The following is a 12,005-nucleotide window of genomic DNA, read 5'->3' as shown; positions in this document are numbered from 1 at the left end:
TTGAGATTCTGACGTCACGTGAATACGCTCTATAGACATTCGTGTAGTATGATCCATGAATGAGAATGGAAGCTTTGAGCTTGATCACAACCTTTCTACAGCAAGATTCCAGCCTATAGTTGTACTTTCGGCATCCGATAGTTTGACGTCACTTTGGACGGCGCGGAAACTTCCACCCCTCGTGGCGGCGGCGGGCAACCCGACATACATGCTTCCCCAGCTCGGGACTCTAACGTGCGCTGGGCTAACTGCGCCATGCTAGCAGATGAGAAGAGGCTGCAGTCGGACACAGCAGCATGTTGAGCTGAATGCTAACGTCAGCATGCTAACGTCAACATGCTAACGTCAACATGCTTACAATGAAAATGCCAACACTGCTGCATGTTCACGCTCACAGTCTTAGTTTAGCGTGTTGGCATCCAAACATGTGCGATTCAACACTAAATCACAAAGTACAGCTGAGGCTGATGGGAATGTCATTCATTTTACAAGTTTGTGGTCATAAACATTGTTTTGAGTAGAGGACTGTAACAGATCCGTGGCTGGCACCAACAGGTTTCTTCACCAAGCACCCAAGGATGAGCATACAGGAAGGATATTTCATAATAACTTTTATTAAAGACTGTGCCTCTGCTCTCCACCCCCTCACTCCTCAGTCCCTACTGCTCCTTTATGGAGACAACACACAGATTGGCCTCAGCTGGTGACTGATTAACAATTAGCCAATGATGGATGAAATTAAATGGATGAAAAGTCATCACCAAAAATCCATCAAATCGATCCTTCCAAACCACAAACTGTGAACCTCTTGGGGGCATTATTCAACCGCTCCAATACTTTTTAAGGATATTTCAGTCTGGACCACCGTAAATATTTACGAACCAACCGACAAGTCGACATTCATTTTTTTTTTAGAACGCCATTTATTGTTTCCATAAATCTGAAGAGTTGTTGTAAACACACAGAGACACCCCAGAGGAATGGTGGATAAGTTGTAACCTCCTCTTTGCCCCCGAGCCTTGATGGGAAAATATGAAAAACAAATCATGCCAATGAGAAGGACAGTCTTCCCCTACAAGGTAGAATAGGCCGACAGCGCCCTGATCGGCAAACACCCACACATGGAAGCTACGTGCTTTATCCAGAAGTCATGTGTGATTGCATAGGCAAATGATTTCTTTACTTTGAGCCATGTTGAAGATATCATGAGACATCTTTCTGACACCCAGGAAAAGGTTTTGCATAATATTAGCTTGCAGCTGGAGCCAGTCCATTGGCTGTGGCCAAGAAATATTAGTTTTTGTATATGAACCAGTACGTGGGACAAGTACTTCTTCAACAGTTATGAACCCAGTTCTGTTTTGGAGAAAATGTATGGACAGATATGCCTGTATGTGGCAATATGTGTAGAATATGGACGAGGACAGGTATTCAGGATAGTCTGGTTGTATTCTGGAGGGATACAAATGAGTATCTGAGCAACAGAGACAACGGTACTGCTGGGCACCTTGAGAATTTTTAACAACCAAAGGCTTTCCAATATGAAGGATGTACACACACACACACACACACACACACACACACACAGCCTATTATGATGTATACTCAGACCTTCAATAGTAGGAATAAGACTCACATTCACAAGTCTTACACCTACAGTGTTCAATGCTCTACAGAAATATAGCCGAGATTATGCGTCATGGTTTAGAGAGATGCTGCAGAATATGTATATGTGTAAATATGAGAAACAAAGTCACTGAGCTCTCTGATTGGCTGCATCATCGGTGTGCCTTAATAAGGAGAGCGGGACCTCAGTGGAACACAGGCGCCGTCGAGGGAACCCAGAAGAACGTCTGGAACATAAACACCTGCCACAGAGCCGGCTCCTGCTTCCCATTACCTCCTTGTACAGAACCAGCATCGCAAAGATATCCGACACACACATACACACACACACGCTCACACTCAGAAAAGCATGCACACTTCTGGCAACTGCTTTCTGATGTTTTATCAATATCGCAAATTGGAGACGGCGTTCCCCGTGAAACCCGGTTGCTGATTGCCTTCCTCTACAGGACGTGTTGGAGGGCAGTTTCCTATCAGTCTTTCACTCTTTCCACAAACCGACCTCCAAAAAAAACCCAAAGCCTTCAACCGCTATTTGCACATGATAACGGCGCCTTCTTCCTGGTTTGTGTCACAGAGCAATCGTCCCCTTCGTCCTCTGGATTTCCGATGAAATCCAACCCGATGGCCCACAATGCAACAGGCCTCTGTTTGTTTACAAAAATTAAACCGACGTCATAGAAAATGAAAAAATCGATACACTTCAACGAGAAAAAACTGATTTGAGAAATCCACACGACTAGACAAAGAAAAACATGCCGATACGGACGAAAATGAGCAACAGTGATGCAGCAGAAGCCCCGAAACTCAACGAGAGAGAGACAACTGGGGCAATATTTATAGAGGAGGTCTTCCTCTGTAGATGCAACATGAAAGAGGGAACACAATCTTATCTCGCGGAGGGAAGAGTGAGATAATATATATACTGTATCTATATTTATAATGAAACAAACTTTGAAATTGAGAGCTCCCTGAGGATGCTGCTGACAAAAGTGAGTGCAGGGATGCATTATGGGATGGATCGGCTCCGCTATGGATGTGGATTTGCCTTCACCCCGTAACTCGTCCTCATCCTTCAAACTCGCCATCTCTCCCTCTTTCTCTCTGTATTAATTTCCGCACCCCATCTAAAAAATTTAAAAAGCATAAAGTACGAAAGATAATCCGGCGCAATCATGCAGAGCTGCACACGGGCAGATAAAAGGGATGAAGGGATGCCGTGAGATGAATGTGTTCTGAAGGGAAAGCTCCCTGCATCAAACTAATGAACGTCACCTGTTCCCCTCTGTTGTGACTGGATAACAATCAGACTTTAACTCGCCCCCCCCCCACCCTCCCCTCTCTCTCTTCATTTTCGCCGGGGGGTGGGGGGGTCAGAGGTCAGCGGTGTGTGTTTGCGCGGCTTCACACATCAAAGAGAAGCGCTCCGACCCCCCGAGGGAGGGCGGCGTGGAAGAGTGACGGCGGACATGTGCGCCGATCAATAAAAACACTCGGCGGGTCGAGAGCCGGCGGTCACGTGTCTGCACCTGTGCCGAGTCCGTAAAACCCAAAACAGACGGGAGGAGTAAAAAGCCTCGTGCGGCAGACGCCTCGTCCGTCATCGCGCTGTCATCGCCGGCTCACCCACCTCTGTACTTCTCCCGGACGTTTTCGTAAGCCTGGATGAAGTCCTGCTCCTCGGCGTCCGGAGGCAGGAAGGTGGGCTCGTAGTACATGGCCATGCTGACGCTCTCACCCTCTTCTTCTTCTTGTCCTCCTCCTCCTCCTCCTGTTTTCTCCTTTTGGGTGAGCTCTCTGTCTTGATGTGTGCGAGGCAGCCTGTGCCGTCCTCCTTCTGCTCTCTCTCTCTCTCTCTCTCTCTCTCTCTCAGCTGTGTGTGAACGTTCCACAGCTCCAAACTTCATTCCACAGCCTCGCCGCCCCCACCCCTCCTCCTCCTCCACCTCCTCCTCCTCCTCTCTCCCATAACCTCCCATAGCCCGGCTCAGAAATAATAATATAAATGCCAGGCCCCTCCTCTTAAAGACACACAGACTGGGTCTGCTTGCCAGGAACGAGCAGCGGCGTGCAGTCACGACAACTGGATGAGACGGTGATGGATGGCGAGCGGACGCAGACACACTCCTCTTACTGCCGGACCAACAATACAGATTCAACTGGAGGAGCCCCTGCAATGTACTCAAGGCGGAAATATATATACGACAGCTGGATAGCACAGGTCTTCAGGACCCTGGGGATGATGCCATCAGGTATGCAAGACCCATTGGCTGATGCCATCAGGTCTTCAGGACCCTAGGGATGATGCCATCAGGTCTTCAGGGCCCATGGGCTGATGCCATCAGGTCTTCAGGACCCTGGGGCTGATGCCATCAGGTCTTCAGGACCCTGGGGCTGATGCCATCAGGTCTTCAGGACCCTCCATCTTGAAGCCAGTTATCTTCTCCAGTCCAGTCCACACCTCCCTCACATTGTTCTGCTGGACTTTGGCCTCCAGCTTCCTGCTGTAGGAGTCCTTACACTCCCAGAGCTTCGCCTTCAGGTCACGCTGGACTCTGCTGAGCTCGTCACTGTCCCCCGACCTGAAAGCTGCTTTCATATTATTGTTAAGAAGTGCTTTCAGGTCTCTGGTGATCCACGGCTTGTTGTTTGGGAAGCAGCGTGCAGTACGGGGTGGTATGATGCTGTGAAGACTGAACTTTGTAGATCCTGTGATGCAGTCCGTCATGCTGTCGATGTCCTCCCCCATGTGGTCCACACAGCACACACCAGTCCATTGCAGGGCGTCATTAGCCCCCCGAGACCTCCTCCTAACAGTCTTGGTGGTCACAGGTCCAGAGGAACCTATTTGGGTGTCAACAGGACCAGGTCGTGATCAGACCTGCCAAAAGGGGGAAGCCAGTGGCACTGTACGCATCCCTTGCGTTTGCATACAGTAGGTTGAGAGTTTTATTGTTTTTTCCGTGTGGGGCAGTCAACAACTTCCTCGGCAAATAATACGGACGCCCCCCCCCCCAACGGCTAACGGTTCAACGTTCGGCCGACAGAGGCTCCTCTTCCCACCCCAACATCCCTGAAGCCGGGCATCGACACACTCCGCAGCCACGTCTCCGTGAAATACACCAGGCTCCGCGTACAGAAGTCCCTCTCGGTCTCTACCAACGTGCCGAGCTCCTTCACAACCCTCACTAGTTCGGTCTTGTTTGTGGCTCGTCGGTCCCCCGTAAAGCACTCTGAAGTGCACTAACCTGTATGAGAGGTGCTCCTCGGGAAGTTTGATTGGTTGGTTGACTGCCAGCAAGTGAGTTTTTTTGCATTTGTCAACGTGACCTGTTTGAGGGCTTCTGTGCTTTTTCAACCCGTTCAACCCAATTCATTTCTCACGTCTCGTAGAGCTTGAAATGTTTTGGAAATTCCAGAATGAGATATGCCGAGAACAGTTTGACCTCTGAACTGTAGTTCTACTAGTTTCTGGCAAGTTGCCATATTTAAAAAAATTAAATAAAAATAGAAACCGCCCACATATAAAGATAAGAACCCCAGCATTGTTTCTGTCAAAACTAATGTCGCCCCAGTCGGTGCCTCCAAATGAAATCAGGCTGAATCTCAGTCCTCCCTTATTATTTCAAAGATGCTATTGGGCAAGTTATAACGCCTGGATTTAATCATGTTTATATAAAGGAAGCAGCGAGTTGCCTCATAGCATAATCTCGTAACAAAGAAGATGTCCAACCTGTTTGTGCCGCAGTGACAAACTATGGTGGCTGAGTTTTTTTTCTTTTTTCTTCAGCCAACCACAGAGAAAGTTGATGCATGAATACATTCAAAGTGCAGATATGCCCTTGACATCCGGCGGGAACGTGGACTGTTGGGGTAGCGAGCCACTGAATATTCAACAGATGTTCTGACCGTGCAGCCACATGGATGACCAGACCATAATGAACCATGGATGAACGATGGGGGAAAGAGGAAACTACTACTAAGTCATACAGGCCAAGACGGCAGTGGCCATCTTAATTTGGCGGCAAAACTTGATACATGTGTGAGCTGCTTCGGTTCATACCAATGCAAGTTGTGGCAGTTCATTCTGATCACATGACTTCTATGTCTTCTGTCCATCCTAGAGAGGAATCCTCCTCTGTTGCTCTCCTGAAGGTTTCTTCACCTTTTTCCCCTTAAAAGGTTTTTTTTTCTATTTTTTGGGAGTTTTTCCTGATCCGATGTGAGGTCAAAGGTCAGGGATGTCGTATGTGTACAGATTGCAAAGCCCTCTGAGGAAAATTAGTCATTTGTGATATTGGGCTATATAAAATAAACTGAATTGAATTAGTAAACAGTGATCGTCGAGTGTGTGAACCAACAGAGACGTACTGGGCATCGTTGAGACTGAGTGGGAATCTAAAAAACGAGTTTTATGCCCGTACGCCTCATTAAAAAACAAAAAAATGAGGGAAGTAAAGACGATATCAGCCGGTGGAGGAGTCTGCCGCAGCACAATTATCTGAGATTTGATGGAGGAAAAGGAAAATCACTGCCTTTGGCCGAGGGCTGAACTGACATCAGCCTCTTTCCTGAGAGGAAGCGCGATAAGGCCACTCCAAAGTGTGTGTGTGTGTGTATGTGGGTGGGTGGGTGTGCGAGAGAGAATGAGAGAGTGTGTGCGCGTGTGTGCAAGAGAGCGAGAGTGTGTGTGCGCATGTGTGAGAGATTCAGAGAGAGGGTGTATGCAAGAGAGAGAAAGTGTGTGTGTGTGTGAGAGAGAGAAAGTGTGTGCACATGCGGGTGCGAGAGAGAGTGTGTGTGTGTGTGTGTGAGATATTGAGAGTGTGTATACGAGAGAGAGAGAGTGTGTGTGCATGCGTGCGTGTGCGAGAGAGAGAAGGACTGTGTGTGTGTGTGTGTGTGTCTGTGTGTATATACAATCTCTCCAAAAGGACATTTTAGAAAACAAAAACAGAATCAGGCGCTCGAGCATGTTTTTAATTTCAATGACATTAAATTAAATGTTTTGACATTTCCCTCAGAGCTTCTTCCTCTTCGTCGACTCAGATTTCAATCGTTGATTAGCCGTTTTTTTTTTTACTTTTGAATGACTTCCTGAAGAACTTTTGATTCCATCTCCAGTAAACAAGACGTAAAGTGAAGAAACTCAGTTTGTATCCGTCTCTCAGATCAACAAGTCAAGTCATCAACCAACCACGTCAACCACGTCTTTTGTGGAGGGCCGTCCCACGTCCCTTATTGATTTGAAGGCCTGACACAAGAATGACATCACCGTGTTGACTCGGTCAGATAAAAACTGCTCTGAACTATAAACAGAAGCCAGTAGTACGGGGAAAGGAATGAACTCCTCGTCCGTCATGTCCTGGAACCAGAACAGATTATTCCCATCGGGCCGCGCTCACATTTCCCGGTAGTGTGAAGTCTGAAGCGAAGGTTCAGTGACCGTGTTTACATGCATTCGTATAACTGGCTTAGTCGGACTGAAATCGAATTATCCGTTTCATGTAAACATGTTCGACTATGTGCGGTCCGACTACGATCCGATTAACACCCCTGGATAACTCGATCCGATCCGGTTAATAATTTGGCTATCGCGGCATGTAACGGTGAATTGGATTAGGAACTGGACTTTGCGTCTTTGCGCATGCTTGAGATCCCGCCGCCCTCCTCCCTCCCTCCCTCCCATGTCGTGACCCGGAAGTCGAAAGAGTCGAAAGAGACGATAATGTCACTATTAACATCATGCAAGAATAGGAGAGGGATGTAGCTTCGCCTTGCTCTCTGTTCGCCATCTTTCTCGAAATGTTGATGTTGTTGTTGTTGGTAATGGTGAAGAGGTCAAGCGGAAATGGCTGTATCACCACGAGTTGTAATGAAAACAGCGCCACCTATCGTATCGGATATGACATGCTTTCGGCCAATGATTCGAATTACTCACTGCCATGTACAGGACTGTCTCAGAAAATTAGAATATTGTGATAAAGTTCTTTATTTTCTGTAATGCAATTAAAAAAACAAAAATGTCATGCATTCTGGATTCATTACAAATCAACTGAAATATTGCAAGCCTTTTATTCTTTTAATATTGCTGATTATGGCTTACAGCTTAAGAAAACTCTAAAATCCTATCTCATAAAATTTGAATATTTCCTCAGACCAAGTAAAAAAAAAGATTTATAACAGCAAAACAAAATCAAACATTTGAAAATGTGTTTCCAGGTGTTTCGAGTTAATTAGACGATTCAAGTGATTTGTTTAATACCCTACTAGTATACTTTTTCATGATATTCTAATATTTAGAGATAGGATATTTGAGTTTTCTTAAGCTGTAAGCCATAATCAGCTATATTAAAAGAATAAAAGGCTTGCAATATTTCAGTTGATTTGTATTATACCATCATGTAAACGCATTGAGTGAAGGTATTTCAAAAGCGGACCGCTTTGCACCTCACCGTGCCGTCAACACCCACTCACACGGGACCTTGTGGCGTCACGTTGCTCGGCACCCGGCGGTGACTCGAAGGTCCAGCCTCAACACTCCTAAATAGCTCCATTACCATATCTGGCTCCAGCACATCTGTTTGATGACTTAGACTTTAAACGCCTCCTGATCCCGTGATCCGAACGAGTGTGAGAAGATGTATGAGTGTGTGTGTGCGTGTTTTTATAACTTCACATTTCCACAAAGATAGACCAGTAAGCTTGTTTACCCTTGTGTGTTTTCAGCCTTGAGAACCACCGGTTTCGTAACAGCGGTTGCTTTCATGTTCTTTATTTTTGAAGAGTTAAAAATTAAATTGTGATTTTTGGTATCATCTGTTGTGAAAGTAAACCAGGCCTGTTCAGATCAAATTCAGTGTGGAGAAACCACTCACCGGTTAACGTCGTCTCAACGTCAAGCGGTGTATCTTTTCCCGTGGCCAGCAGGGGGCGACTCCTCCGGTGGCAAAAAGATATCTGTGAGAAAATGACTTCTCACTTGATTTATTCCCTTAAATATTGTAAATATGGGTTTATGAGTTCACTAGTTTTCTTCTTCAATACAGCATGATGTTCATTTGGGAGATGATGGCCCATAAAGACCATAAAGCAGAATATGCCAGAGGGCGGGGCTACCTTGTGATTGACATGTCGCTAAAACGACATTGTCCAATCTGGGACCCGGTGTTTTTTTTACTCATCCTTTGACAGTGTGTTTTCACTTTTGAAAGTTAATTGCAACAAAACAAAAATGCCTGTACTTAACAATGGGTAACGCCCATATGGTCTATGGTTTGAGTCGAGTTTGTCTAGTTAGCATATTCCAAGGATCTTTCAATTAATTGGAATCCCAATAATGTAATTTGCATTATTACAATATTGCATTCCTTGAATACTACACATCTTTTTTTCCTTCAAAACTGTAATATACATCTAAAAAAAAATTATCTAGGTATTTTTGGGGATAATATTCAAATATATTATTCAATTTTCAATCTATAAACATCCATTTATTACAACATTGCATAGAAGCTGCAGCATGCAGGGGGCCAGTAAACAGCCTCCGTTTGATATTCTAGTCTCAAGACGAGAGAAGATGCATCATTAATGTTGTTGTTCACGCCGAGAAGGAGATCATATCACATCTTTTATGCTTAAAGAGTCGAGGGGGTCAGTGAAGCACAGCTCACCGCTAATGGAAAAAAGACATGAGGGGAAACACGCGTTGTCAACACACACACACACACACACAGCACATGTAAACACACACAGGCAGGAGTGTCATACGAGCCAGCAGCCAGAGTGATGGTCTGGCTTTGGAAGATGACAAAGTAATAGTGTCCTTGTTATTATCGGAGAATGAATCGGGACTTATCCTCCGCTGCATGTTGATGGAATGGAAATGATTTTGTCCGTGCAGACGTGGTTTGAAAGTCAAGGGAATCTCTCTGTGATCATTTCCCTCCTTTGTATTTTCAACTGAAGCTCTCCTTGCTATACATCAACCAGAACTAAGCATATGCAGATTTCAGATGATGATTTATAGCCTTGCAAAAGACATTAAAAGTCCAGAAATCTTTTTATTGTGTTCAGTGTTTTTGCATTAAAAGCACATTAACTCATTTTTGTCAGGGTATCAACTTCTCATCACCTGACTGGATTCTGTAATGACAGAAACAGACTGGCTCCCTCTAGTGGATGTCCACTGAATTGCACCGGCGCACAGTAGTGAGAAGTTATTGTGTGCTTTTCCTCTTTTTTTACCCCTGTCTGTCCGTTTCTCTACGGCTCATTAACAGAATATAAAAGCTGACGGTGAGGTTCAGCATTCTTTAAAAGAATAAAGAAATAAAGAAAAGTAAATAAACAGCTCTGTCTCTTAGACCCCTTCAGTGAGTGCAACACACAAGGAACACGCTGTACAACCAAGGCAGTTTGAGTCTGAGAATCGAGACACATTCTCCAGAAGCTGTGAGGACGAACACTTCCAGGCTGCCGGCCTCTTTGACGCAAGGCGCCACCTAGTGGACACATGGCTTATTGCTCCATCGATGATGAGATGACACTGAATATGCTAATGCAGTTGAACTGCGGCTGAGATCCAGGAATAGGTGGAGGGCGTCGTTTGTAAAGAGAGCACAGTCCGGATATAAACCACTATTTGTGACTCGCATCAGACAGACACAGCGACGCATATCATGACGAATGAATTCAGCTCTAATGCTTCCATTAAATGTGGTTTATTGACCTCGTCATCGAAGCCTCCGCCTGAGGTCAAGGGCCTTCGTCTGCGTCTATGGAGTGACCGTCGGTGGTACTAAAGAAAAGGGGGGCATTCTTTCTCAGGTGATGTCACAGTGGCACTGATATCATGAGGAAGAGACTCACATAATTCCCCATTATGGCCTAAAATATACGAGCAGACTACTGGTGAGATACTGGGCCGGGCCCCTGCTCCTCTCCACTAATCTCTTCCACAGTAAACCTGGACAGCTCAGGCCACGGTGTGTGAGAGCCTCTGTGTGTGTGAGAGAGTGTGTGTGTGTGTGTGTGTGTGTGTGTGTGTGTGAGAGCCTTTGTGTGTGTGAGAGTGTGTGCGTGTGAGAGTGTGTGCGTGTGTGTGTGTGTGTGTGTGTATGTGTGTGTGTGAGAGCCTTTGTGTGGCGGCGGCTCGGCACCAGATCATTGTGATCATAATGAATAATTGAGGAGTGCTTTGCAGGGATGCTAGGAGGAGTTTAAGAATTGGACTCTCAAGGCCAACACTGGAGCACACACACACACATACACACACACACCTTTAAAATGGTTAAAGCCAATGCCTGATGGTGATGGCACCATCTGTGTTTGCTGTGGCCACAACACACACACACACACAAGAGCTTTGACCTTGTGTTGAGTGATTCTGAGAGCATGATACAAGTCCTTGGGTACCCTTCTCATGTATAAAACCATAAATCAGAGATGAACTTTGACCTATTTTTTCAGCCCTTTTTGCATTAATTCAATTATATAAAAGAGAGAGAAAGAAAGAGAGAGAGAGAGAGAGGCAGAGAGAGAGGATGCCATCTGCAAATGGCCGTGGGCCGGATTCAAACCCGTGTTGATGCCGGAGGTGCTCAGCCTTGGTACACTCTGCCAGGTGAGCTACCCTAATAATAATTTGGTAATCAGGCTGGTAAAACACTGTGAAACACACGGTGGGTTACATTGGACGGTCGGCCGACTGTCAAGGCCTCGCGGCAACGGAGTCTCCTCATTGCTACGTACAACTTCATCACGCCACTGCTTTGAGGAGGTGAGATCAGTTAGCAGACTTAGAAGGTGGATTCTGTTAGCGCTGTTCGGTCGGAAGCCAGGCTAGCTGTTTAGCCCTCACCCAGGTCTTTAAGCTAAGCTAAGCTAACCGACTTAGCTTAGAATAAGCCTTTTTTTCCCCAGTGTCAAACGGCTCCCTTCACATCTGAAGCCATGAGGAGTCGTTTCAGACTCCTTAACACAGACAAGGATCGGCCCGTGTGGTCTCTGTGTCACGCATTGAGCGTGAGACTCACGCATTTCGGTCTTAAGTCACGCACTCCCGCCACACATCGTATTTCTCACGCTGAAAAAAACTCTCGGCTATTTAATGTTTTAATGTGCCGCAACGCGCAAATATGAGGTGGCTGCGCTGCCCTCACCGTGGAGGAATCAAGCGCTCCCCTGGAGTTCTGCTGTGAGGAGCCACTTATCAGCCAATCCCAAAAAAGAAATGGGCGACACAATAGCCAATCAGAAAAAAAAACGTATCTGTTGTATCTGGGTAAGATTTAATCCAGCAACCAATGAAAATAAAGCATCCTGGAATTGCCCGCGACTGACTGATATCCGAAAATCCCAAAATGGCAGCCAGCGCA

The 12,005-nt window shown here is 45.9% G+C and overlaps 1 protein-coding gene across 7 annotated transcripts in view; it reads right to left on the bottom strand.

The window, feature by feature from the left end:
* plecb (plectin b) overlaps window positions 1-12,005 on the bottom strand; it is a 148,516-nt gene that overhangs the window by 133,022 nt on the left and 3,489 nt on the right. Inside the window, exon 1 of one of the 7 annotated variants that reach the window (XM_056444454.1) lies at window positions 3,257-3,426. The exons of the other annotated variants lie outside the window; for them this stretch is intronic. Within the exon in view, the coding sequence (XP_056300429.1) occupies window positions 3,257-3,350 (94 nt within the window). The 5' untranslated portion in view covers window positions 3,351-3,426. Of the gene's footprint in view, window positions 1-3,256; window positions 3,427-12,005 lie in introns of those variants that run through there. 7 annotated transcript variants of the gene reach the window in all.

This window comes from Pseudoliparis swirei, chromosome 22 (assembly GCF_029220125.1).
Source record: "Pseudoliparis swirei isolate HS2019 ecotype Mariana Trench chromosome 22, NWPU_hadal_v1, whole genome shotgun sequence".
In the NCBI taxonomy this organism is placed as follows: Eukaryota; Metazoa; Chordata; class Actinopteri; order Perciformes; family Liparidae; genus Pseudoliparis; species Pseudoliparis swirei.
The sequence above is the reverse complement of the archived record's forward strand: the minus strand, read 5'-3'. Positions and strand labels throughout refer to the sequence as shown.